The sequence below is a fragment of the Temnothorax americanus genome, unplaced genomic scaffold (genome assembly GCF_048541705.1).
Source record: "Temnothorax americanus isolate GAGA-0224 unplaced genomic scaffold, ASM4854170v1 Scaffold109, whole genome shotgun sequence".
NCBI lineage: Eukaryota > Metazoa > Arthropoda > Insecta > Hymenoptera > Formicidae > Temnothorax > Temnothorax americanus.
Genome location: NW_027509241.1, coordinates 260,380 through 272,918, shown reverse-complemented (window position 1 = coordinate 272,918; position 12,539 = coordinate 260,380). Strand labels below are relative to the sequence as shown.

The following is a 12,539-nucleotide window of genomic DNA, read 5'->3' as shown; positions in this document are numbered from 1 at the left end:
GTTAATACACACCATCAAATTTATTTTATAAAAATTGGCCATAAATAACAGAAAGTAATAATAACAATAATCTGATATGTGAAATTAAAAGATTAGATTAATTTCTATCAATATATAAATTTTCTTTCATATATCTTAAAGCAATATGAAACCGTAGCGCACTTTTTTCCCACAATCACATTCGCGCGGATTTCTGCAAGAAGTTGAATGACTTCCGTTATTCCCAACGAAACCGGGGTGGATGATTTCCGTTCAGTGATTTCGAACGCATACATACGCGCATATGTATACGCATATCGTGAGGGGTATTTAGGAGGAAATCTAGAACGCGCTCATATAACAAACGGCTTCTTGGTTTTTTTTTTGTTGTCTCGGATATGCGGTCATCGAGTCAGAAAATCATCGTCCGCTATTTTCTGCAATTCATACTCAACGGCGTTCGCGTGCGCCCCGTATAGAGAGTCATCGGCTCGGGAAATCATCATCCGTCATTTTTTACAATGTATGCACATTGCACTCGCGTGCGTGCCCGAGGTCCCTCTTTCGGTGTGTACCGAAGGGGCTCGAGTGACGGTATTATGCCGGGTAGTCGAGCACCTATCCCCCGTATAGATGGATGATTCTTTAATGCGCTCTCGCGTGGACGGCCGACGATAACGCGATCGAATTTATTTTTTCTTGAAATACGGAGAACGTAATGTATGCTCTGTCTCAAACGTCTCATTTATTAATTGTAACATTCACATTGTGATTGAAAGATTTACACACTTAAGAAGAACAACAACCAATGTTACAATTGATAAATGCATGTAGCTGAATCGAGTGAAAAGCATTTTTATTAATTATTTACTGGCGAAGTTAAGTTTCTGATTTGTCAATAAAATTATATGTTTAAATACACATTGGTCAATTATTTATTATTCTTATCTCTTAGAGTTTCGATGCGGAGACACGCAGCAGTAAGGAGTACTCATGCGACCGATTTCACGTTTCGACCGCGCCGACGATTTGGCGAGTTTGAGAAATTAAAGATCCATCGACACCTCACGCCGTCATTAAATCCCGGCGATTTCGAAACGATCGGAACGCGACGGATGGACTGCCGTTGAGAGCGCGCCGATGTATCGGCATGAATATAGCGTAAAATCGGTTTCTACACTGTGTACACAATTCTCTCGCGTGGAACCAATAGCCCACGCCGGGGCTGTGGTTACACACAGCCGCTTTATCATTAAGGGGAAACCTCGGTGTTCGAGCGGGAGCTCGAAGTATTCAAATAATCGTGCGCGCGCGGGAACGCCGGTAGCAATCGAATGTGCAACAGTGTGGATCGTGGCCGCGCAATTAGATTCGGTCTGCACGGTCGAATCGAGATCGGATGTTCCGTGGTTCCCACACCGCGCGCGGATCCTTTCGCCATATACCGAGGAACGCCAGCCGAGGGACGATCCCCTCTCGATATACCCGCGATCGGCCGATCGTCGTCGCCGAAGGCGGCGATCGAATAAAATCGCCGGAGTTACGTCGCCTTTAACGAGGTCCTGCCCGGCACGATTATCCGGTGTCATAATTAATTAAGGACTTCGTCGGAATTCGGATCTGGCATCTTGCTCTCGATAAACGTTTGTTATTCGACAATTCCGCGTTTATTCGAGGTACTCGCGTATATGCAAATCCGCGGCGACTACGGCAGCATGTACCTACGGTACCGGCTCGGATTCCGTTCGCAATGAATTAAGATAATTGAAATCGCGATAATTGAGACCTGGCGCGTATCGCCGTTTGTGCAGCATCGAGTTGTAAAAAGAACTCGCCGAATCGTAATATGGAATATTAAAAGACGTTTCAAGAGCAGGCTCGATTCCTATAAGGCGCGTTATAACTTGATTTACATTTTTATCGTCCGTCGCATTCATTCGGAACATCTTTAAGCGTCTTTAATGTTCTCCGCAATAATAGTGTTCTCCATTTTTTTAATTATTAATAAACTCGTTAATAAATTATTATGGATAAACATTTACAAATTTGATAAATTTCGAGCGATGAGTTATCACGAACAAACTCGTGACAACAAATTGAGATTTTTCTGTCCAAACATCGAAAGAGAGAAAATCAATCACTAATAATAAGCCGAGCCGAGCAACGTCGCGAGCGTGTTGTCCGTCAGCGTCGATGACCTACTGGTACTATTGAAAAATGCATTGCATGCCGGCCGTCAGTCCTGGTGGATGGGTACATTGTCTCGCGAAAGGGATGATGCCTTGAGCAAACGTGACACGTACGGTGAACTTGACTTGACAGCGTTGGCGTGATTGCCGCGTGTTGGATGTGGACACACGTTGACTGAACATAAACTAACAGCGAGGGTGAATTATGTCTAGAATTACCTTGCAATAAGGGGGAGACTTGGGGGAGGACAAATGCGCAAGCATCCTCGATCTATAAATACGTCGACGATTTCTGCCTTTGAGATACACGTAGGTGATTTTTTTAAAAGCCATTGGATTTGTCGGCCAGAGATTTGCGCGTCGAGTTCTGACAGAATTTTTTGACGGCGAAATATTTTTAAGACATTCGATTTTGGAAACAGCATTTTGGAAGAGTCGATATATTTTTAATTATATTATTATCTATATACTAACAGTTGAAAATTGAATTCCTCTTGAAAATGTTAAGTAATTTAGATGTAAAAATATGAATAAATTTATAACATTGTATTACAGTACGCTTATTATTCTGAATATAAATCTAAGGATTTTAATGCGGTATATATATGTGTCTCCTCTTCTCTTTGTTAAATCGATACGACAGTTGTCTAAATTATAAATTCAATCATACCTGATGGAAGCCAAGATAACTCTCTATGCTATGGGTCGCGAAAAACACTTCCCCGTCGCAAGTCAGTATTAGCAGGAACCCGTTCAGTGCCTGGAACAGAAAATCGATCTGTTAATTAATTCAATTACGAATGTATGCGAAAGCAACGGTATTAATACAAATTAATAAATTTGGAATCAAACAATAATACGCTTTTTTTATTTCGTAAAAATATTATATTGCTAATAATCGCGATAATAGGCGGAACTGATTCCGCCTGACTCGATCGTCTCTCAAACTAAAACACGTAAACTCGTCCGGAATTGAACGTAATCGGGCTTGAGACTGCTCCGTTTGCATCGGGTCGAAGCTCAAGAGGCTAATTCGTGGCGCGGATAAGTTAGGGGCACTGCAAAATACAGGTTCAGACGTTGTTAGACGTACGCGGGAGCGCACCCCGCGCGAATAGAGCGGCGGCACGAGAACGAAAGGGTATATACGTTATTGCCTTTTCGAAACCGAAGGTAGCCAGTAGCGTTTTGCGGCGGCGCCGCGGCGGCAGCGGCATCGGTCGGAAATGTTCCGGAAAGTTTTCTCATTTGTCTGCCGACTCGATACCCGGCAAATACCAAACGAGCTTGCACAACTCGAGTGTTCACCTCAAAGCCCAAAATACCTGTTATTCTCATAGCTCTCTCACGAGAGGGAAATAAAAATATACCTTCACGATATTCAACTGATAGACATTGAAGTTGAGAATCGGCTAATATAACAAACACGATAAATATAACAAAAAGGTGATAATGTCAATTAAAAAATAAGTGTAACAAAACTTATCTAATAGAAGTTAATGAAAGTTTGAACAAACAAAAAATAAAATATGTCCTTAAAACAATATCTTGCGCTGTCGAATCTACAGATTATAAATCTTCAAATTATTACAAGGTAATATCAAATGCAATTATTAAGTAGCATTTAAAATGAAGTACTGAGCAAAAGAGAATCTGTTCGATAATTGATTATGGCCCAATAATTTTTCTAGCGCAATGATAGTAGAATTTCCTGAAAAAGGGCAAACTTTGGAGCGAGTGAATCTTGGAGAACAAAGGCTACCGGTATACCGATAAGAATAATTCAAGTAAATCACGTAATCCGTAATCCGACGTGGCACACACGATTAAGCTTTCCGAAATACAGAGGCAATTTCGAGCCGCCACGCGAGAGAGAATATAGTGCGACGGCACGAAAACGGAAGGGTGCGTTACCTTTCGGAAAGCGGAGGACGGCGAACGCGTTGTTTCTCGCCGGGAACGTGCTCTGAAAACGCCCCGCCCGGGGAAAGTTTTCCCATTTATCGGCGGTCCCGATGCCGGCAAATACCAAACGAGCCCTCGCCTCGGCGCAACGAAGCTGAATGCCGGCGCATCGAAGCCGAAAATATCCGTCCCAGTTTTAGCAGTCCTCGGCCCCGCCGCCCTACCGCCGGTTCGTAAGCGGGGTAGGAAACCATTTAAAGCCTCGTACGCTTTCCGCCGTATTCCGCGAGCTAAATGTGTATTGTTTTGTTTTATTTCGTGGCGGCGCGGCGGTGCCAGGTACGCCACAGACCGCGGAAACTTATTGTTCTCTGAAATATGGCGAGGAGCGCGCCGATATCGGCTGAGCGTAGGAAGAAGGTGCACCCCGATCTGGCAGGCTTACTAATTTATTCTCTTGATAAAGTTTTTACTGCAACATTTTTATTTTAATTGAATACTCGATTGCGACGACGTGCGTGCAAATAATAGCCTCCCACAACGCTAAGACAAAATATCGTACAAAACGTAAAAAGAATTTAAGGTTTTAGAATGTTTTATAGATTGTAATAATAATTATTATTTTATTGTTTAAAGCAGGTTGCTGTCTGTGCTATCCTTACCTTTTCGTCTCGCAATTTTAATACATAAATCGTAGTACCTAGTGTACAATTCTTTTTTGATGGAAATCTTCGGAGATTTTCTCGCCGATGCAATACGTGCTCGTAAATTTACGATAACAGATATTTCGCGGCTTCTTAATCTTAATCCATATAGCTTCTGACAATCTCGCAAGGAACGATCGCGGACTTTGTAATATCTCATTATTGCCATCAAGGTAAAATAAGGGTTGTATTTTTCAGAAAGAAAGTTAAATAATTATCATGGTAATTGCACAATTTAAATTGAGATGTAAATAGATTTCAAATTGATTTCTTTGGATAAAACAAGCGTAAAGGAGAAATATTGTCATTTCAAGATGGAACGAAATTCACGTCTCTCTCATTTAATAATGTTAGTGAAATTGCAATTTTTATTTCTAACAATATTACTAAGTTATTTTTCTTGTAAGAAACACTGAAACATCAAGAAGACGTAATTAAGTAAGCTTCTTTTCTAATTAGATCCAAGTATAAAATTTTATAACATTGCTACTTTTTGTACAAGAATTTATAATATTATTTTACGCAAGATAATGCAATGTCTAATTGCAAATATATCTTTACCGGGAAATCTAACGAAAAAGACAAAGACTCGTTCTCTTCTCGGTCACTCATTCGCACGTCGAGTGTGCGACTTTTCGCAGCCCTTATGATTAAATATGTCACTGTGTCAAACTCTCGGTTTCATTTTCTCGCCGCGGAAACAGACGCTCCGATTCCGCCCCGCGATAGCGTGGCATACAAAATGGCACGCGTTTCCGTGCGATCGCATGCGCGGATGCTGTGTTTCGATTGGTTAATCCGCAGGGTGGGCTCCTGCGTTGCGTCAATACGGATGTGCGCGCGAGAGCAGGGGGGGGGTGAGCCTCGGGGCTCACGAACTCACAACCCTCTCTGCTTCACCCCACACTGTACCACTCCGCGTACGGACACGAGCTATAATAGGATTTTCTCCTGATGTGTACTTCCCCCCTTTTCCCGTCCCTTTGAAATGGCCGACGTAGCTATTCCGCGGAAGGCATCATCCCGCGAGACTCGTTCGTCGTTACTACTATAATTGCATTGTTTGGGAAAGTAATCGAGTTTTCTCGATCGACCGACGGAGTCTTCACGATTATAATACTATCGCTTTGTCCGGCGGTCGCCATGTGTTTCATGTCACGATAAAACACGAGTAACATTTAGGTGACCAATACGTCTCTTGAAGTAATTAATTGCATTGCAAACGCAATGCGCATTAGCACAAATTCATTTTTTTTACAGATAAACATTTATTATATAAATAATTCAGGACAGGATATCTTCAGGATCTTCGGAGGATATTCTTCAGATTAATGTATATAATCGAAATGTAAAATCAAATTTATTCGCAACGTGTCGACTGTAGTTGAGCCTATATATATATATATATATATATATATATATATATATAGGCTCAATATATATATATATATATATATATATATATATATATATATATATAAACCGTGTGTCAATTAATTTCACAGCGATTTTCGATGAACATCTATTGAAGCCGAGGAACGCCGCGTCGTTTCAGTTTCTTGAACTCGGGAGCGCGATCGGCCGAGATTCCGCAATCTATATGCATACCAGCGTATATCCGATCGTGCTCCGGAGGCTCGCGTCCGTCCGTGCCCGTGACTCCCGAGGCTCGCATGAGGAAAGAAAATGGAAAGATTTCGTGCGTAAAGTATTATTGGCGACCCGCTAATGCGGGAGAGTCAAGGTGAGGATGAAGGGGTATTAGAAGTTCACGCTTGGACGAAACACGCGAGTGAGCCCGCGCGAGTAGCACGCGACTGATTCGCCGGGCGGCACACGCGAGAAATAGAAAACCACGTACGCGTGTGTGTCTTTTTCGCCCGCCTTTCTTCTCTCTTTCTCCTCCTCACGGAGAGAAACGCCGCGCGTTTTCCGTAATGCTGGATTTAATACCAAATTTGATGCTGCGACGAGTTACTTTTCTGCATTATTCTTCAGAAAGACACTTCGTAAATTTTTTCAGTCTGGCATTTGTACAATATATTATAGCAATCTCGAACGAGCAAAACAACAGCCATCGCATATCGCACGTGACGTGTAATAAAATTAGATGGGGAAAGTAAAATCATCAGAGAGTGAAATGCAGATCGTCACGCATTTAGATTATTTTAATTAAGGGCGATCGCGGTATTGTATCAGTATTTTATTCATGAAACAAAGTTTTTGATGTTCATAAGTTACATTGCTGAAACATATTCAGATTAGGTACAGATACGCGTGTACGCAGTATATATATATATATATTTTTATTTGTTTTTAGCGTGATACCTGGGATCATATTAATTCTTTCCGCGGGAAAAGCGCTGGACACTGGCTCACAGTGTAGGATAAACATGCGATATCGCGAAAGTGCAAAACTTGCGGGGCCATGCATTTTAATTCAGTAGCCGCGGTAGAATCGAAACGCGTGTCTTTAATCAGCTGTTAAGTCTACAAAGTATTATAGAATGGAATTCACGTGTCGCAAGACGAGGCGCGGAGAAAAAGATACGTATACGGTGAAAGAGAGAGAGAGAGAGAGAGAGAGAGAGAGAGAGAGAGAGAAAAGCGAGAAGTCGTTTGCGTTTAGAGATCAATAAGGGTGTCGAAGATAAGCCGTCGCCGCTGAATACGGACTGAGCGTTAACGCGTTCGTGCCGGAGCGGATTTTCATGGCTTTTCATTTCCATACGCAACAACGGGTCATACGGCTCGCTACTCCGCGCTCGTTGCATGCGCTATTATCGTTATGATCGCGTACACCGTCTTACTCCGCTCTCGGTTAGTCGATTAAAAGAAATCGCATCCGAATTAGCCTGGTTTTCTGCCTGTGTTCCTCCTTCTCCCCCCTTCTCTCTCTCTCTCTCTCTCTCTCTCTCTCTCTCTCTCTCTCTTCTGGTTTGGTTTTATCTCGGTTTAGGCCACCTCACTCCGTTCCGTTATCGGGCGACTAATTGCGTCGCGGACGAGCACGCGACCGACCCGACGACGAAACTGGATCAGCGCGCTAATGCCGATCCGTCGTGGAATTTCGCCGACGCTGTCAACCGCGCTTAGCAATGATTCCGATAAAATGTAGATCACAGTGATTATACCCCAAAGCTATACCTATAGCTACCGTTTATGTCGGTTCGAAGGAGCTAAGTAGTCGGGTGGCAACACTAACAATTTACATGCAGTTGCGACCATATTAAGAAAAAATTGATTTTGAATCAAACTTTGAAGACGCAAATAGACAAGTAAAATCTTATTCACCGTTAAATATTAAGGGATGAAATTTAAACCAATATATACTTGAGTTAATTAACATTTTGTTATTTTTAATTATTATACATATATGTTGAAAATTATTATTTTAACTCAAAATTGTATTATTTTAACTCCATTGGTTTAGTTAAATTAACATATTGAGTAGGAGCAGTGAGAGAGACGACCTATAGAAATATAGTTATAATAAAAATGACTCAAATTGAGTATAATTTGACCCTAGGAATTTAACAGTATTCATCGAAAATTTAAATCCTCCTAAAGATATACAGATATAAAATCTCTGACTTTTGGTAGCGGAAATGCGTTTCGTGGAAAGAGATTTTCAGAGACGCTGTGCGCATATAAGCGTTCGTTTCCGAAAAGCTATGTCCGTCGGCTGCGACAACTCATCATCATGCATCTGCTGCATAGCTTCGCCATCGTTCATGCGTACGATAAGCGTAAGAGGGCCTCCTGTTCGTCACGGCACGCACTCCAAAACGGGACGATAAGTTTGTAAATTCACCCGGCTTGTAATTCATTGGTCGCTCTTACACGTCCCAGAACGCGTGACGGACGCCCTTCGGACCCTCCGTTAATTAAGCTCTTCGGCATCGTATCCTGTTAGGACCGTTTAACGACGAGGTAAATATCTCCCTTTTCTCAAATTGCACGATCGCGAATATGCATATATGTACCGGCAACCATCTTGTAACTGTATATATAGCTACAAACAAAACCGTGTTATCAGATGGTAAACGTGACTACAATTCTCTCTCTCTCTCTCTCTCTCTCTCTCTCTCTCTCTCTCTCTCTCTCTCTCTCTCTCTCTCTCTCTCTCGCTTTCTTTCTGGAAAATATAATGCAAGCAATTGTTGTATAATTGAATCGTGGACGCATGCAACAATTTTTTAGGAACAAAAGTTTGATCGAATAAAATTTATATTGCGATAGACTTAGAAATAATAACAGTAGTAACTATTTTTTACGACACGTCGGATTATCCATCGATATATCGCAAGATAATTTTATTATCTGCTCCTAATTGGTAAATAACTTCTGTTTATTTTATGCGTGTAAAACAAATAATGATAAGAATTATTTTATATAATAATAAGAAAGATCAAAATTTTAATACATCTGTACGGTATTTTTATTAGCGTTGATGCAACGGTGATCAATAAAATGAAAGAAATACGGAAACATCAACTTTTAACTTTCTAAAAATCTAGTCAACTTTATAAATCTCAAAGCAAATATTTTTCGATAATAAGATATACCGAAATACAATTTCACTTACGTTTCCGAAAAGCTGCTGTACAATGAAGTAAAATAAACTAGAAAGCTACGACCCCCAAATTTTATCGACGAAATTTCGTCGAGTACGGGGAAATACGTTTTATATCAATCGTCGTATTTCCAAAATCACTAAACGTATCTGAATAAAATCTTACCTACGCGTGCGAGACATCGAGATGCTAAGCTAACCAGATTTATATAGATTTCAACCCTTGATTTCAACCCCCAATCGGTGCGGATCCGCCTGTGAACGCCTCGGCCTAAGATCGAGCTTAAGGTAGGAGCGTACCCGGGCCATACGTAAGGCTTAAGAGAGGGTCGACGTGGTATCTAAGGGAGGAAAGGAGCACGCGATCAATACGGGAAGGACTAGCGGTGCCAGACCAAGGCGAGCCCCGTCGACCACCAACCTAACCCGATATCATCCCATCCCATGCACCCACCCAACCTACAGTTACCTTTGACTCAGCCCTCGTCTCTTTCTGTCTTTCTCACGCGCGCACCCTGACTCATTGCGAGTCACTTTCTGCGAATCGCATTCGCTCTCTCTGTCTGTCTCTCTCTTGCTCTTCCTTTCTCTGCTCGATTTCCGCTCATACTGCTATCGACGTCCTTGACTCCCGATCCGATCGCCCGTTCCAAAAGCATCCCAAGGCTGATATCGTAAAGTTCACCGGGTAGCATCAAACGGGCTCGCATGAGCTACCTAAAGACGGCTGCGAGTGATGCGTTCACTCGGTGAGTATTTCGCAAAGTTGAAACACGAGGCTCTTAGTTAAATTATGCCAGATATTACAAGGTTTTACATGCTTATGCTCTGTACAAGCCAAATGCGATAAGATCTTATATAATATTTAAATTTGTAAAATGTCAGACGGTAATAATATTAATATGAGTCAGACCCCTGATGATGGCAGTGATTGTGGAGCACAGAATTATTTTCATAAATTATCGTCTTTAGAACACTTTTTCTCGAACACTTTTGATCATCAACAAGGAATAGAGATATTACGAAAATTGTGATTATCGCGCTTAAATCGATAAAATAGTTGTATTACATTCCACGCATGATTCCATTAGTAACTTTTACGTATTTTTATGAAATAAGAAATGGAAATAGGGTAACCCCGGTATTTACGCCACGCGGGGTTTTACGCCGCAGATGTCAGAAAAAATAGAAGGAATGAAGGTACTTGCTCGCAATTATTCTGTTATGTGCCTTTATGCCATATTAGTATTGCGTTGTAATTTCAGTTCTTTATTGTTAATATTAACGAAACTGTCGTGAGTTGAATCGAATTCTTATCGTAGTAAGAAGCGCGATCTTGTGTTACGACCTAACGTAAAATGATTACTGTAGGGAATGTAGAAGGTTTAATGGTTATTTCATGATACATAAGTGTAGAGGGATAGTAAATGATGGAATACAGCAAAATACAAGTGCATAGCTCTTTTATTTTTTGTTTAACTTAATATCTTGTATATCCCTCCTGTTTAGGATATATACGGCAAGTTAGCATGCGGGATTTATGCCATAGTACAGACACTTTGTAAAACTCGAAATCTCCTACGTGTTCTTTTTCCTTCTTTTTTTGGATCGTATAACAATAATTTTTAATGCAACTCTATCGCTCTTCTTTTCTCTTTTTTACATTTTTCAGTTTTATAATTTGTTTATCATTCTTACATCTTAATAAACTTCTTACACACATTTTATAACTTATTATGACATTTTATTGCCTTATTTATAAACATTATTTGTAATTTTTTATAAGGCGTATATTTCATTCAATGAATGTCATATAACCCACCCCTCTGGAATATATGGCAAAAATGCAAGAGTTTTTAAAAGTTTTTTTTATTAAAAATACAAAGAATACAATGAATATTTTATATTTTTATTTTTTTTAGTAGTAGACAGTATAAAGTTGATATAATTCATTTGCCTTAAACATATAGTAAATAGTACTGGATAAATTAAGTTTCCCTTAGCTGCGACGTATATACCGGAGTTACCCTATCTTTACAAAAAGAAGCTTGAAAATGTCATCGTGGAGTTATCAAAAATTCAAATTGCAATATGATTCAAATTTCAATATAATAGGTAATGATAAAATTTTGATGGTGTATATTTTATAAAAAAGATTGCTAAGAAGGACTATATGAAGGAATATATCAACAGCGATGTTTCTTCGACGAGAGAAGAATTATTTAAAATATTTAAATGGTAAAATAGGCCGAATATTAACCTTGTACGCAAAATATATTCGGGGATACGTTTGATATCATTAAACCGGTGCTGTGTAATTGCTAGCTGCCACTATCTGCATGGCCTCTACTAATTTTAAAGATTAGTAAACTGCATTGCATTAATGATTACGCCGCAATTATATAAAGCTTGAATATTCGCCGCGTTCCATAAAACGTAATTGGAGTGGACGACCAAGGTTTCCTACTAACCTTATACCTACCTTATTTTTGCATTACGCGTTTAATGTCTCTTAAAATTTATTGCTATGTCTGGATACATTCCGGGCGTGCGATAGAACGACTGGCGCATCCATTCTTTCATTTAGCACGTTTTTTTCAATGAATTACGTGTTAAATGTCGAAAATATCTATATGATTGGTATATAATGCTGAGTTAAAGCATAACAAAATTATAATTAACGCTAAGACGGAAGTACGAAAGTTACCTCTATTCTCTTATTATCAACATTTTATTAATATAATTTTATCACTGGACCTCTCTCTCTCTCTCTCTCTCTCTCTCTCTCTCTCTCTCTCTCTCTCTCTCTCTCTCTCTCCCTCTCATCGTTATTAAAATATACTAGGTAATACTTTTTTGAAATGAAACCTTCTGTACATTCTGCTGCGCATACTCCACAAGTTTGCAACCGGTGACGTTGAGCAAAAATCGGCGAAGTACGATTCAATTTTGTTAAAATCAAATTTCTAGCGAAATGCAACGTGCGTGATGCAAAATGTCGGCAAAGCACTGCGGATGCATTTATTGTATTCCCAGAATACAATAAGTATTCCTCAGCAATGCATTACGTTTTCCTTTGTCGTTGCATCGCCGATGGCGGTGAAAGTGTGACGATTATTTAAGAAAGAAAAATAATAGTTTTGTAGGAATCGACGTTTCTGCTCGTAACTTCCATGCGGGACGCGT

The 12,539-nt window shown here is 40.2% G+C and overlaps 1 protein-coding gene across 2 annotated transcripts in view; it reads right to left on the bottom strand.

Moving 5' to 3' along the window:
- Positions 1-12,539, bottom strand: part of LOC143904792 (uncharacterized) — a 218,466-nt gene that overhangs the window by 30,806 nt on the left and 175,121 nt on the right. For both annotated transcript variants that reach the window (XR_013259043.1, XM_077419730.1), the window contains exon 4: positions 2,839-2,928. Coding sequence is in view for 1 of the 2 variants with exons in the window: in XM_077419730.1 (XP_077275856.1) it covers positions 2,839-2,928 (90 nt within the window). In the remaining variant the exon portion in view is untranslated. The remainder of the gene's footprint in view (positions 1-2,838; positions 2,929-12,539) is intronic.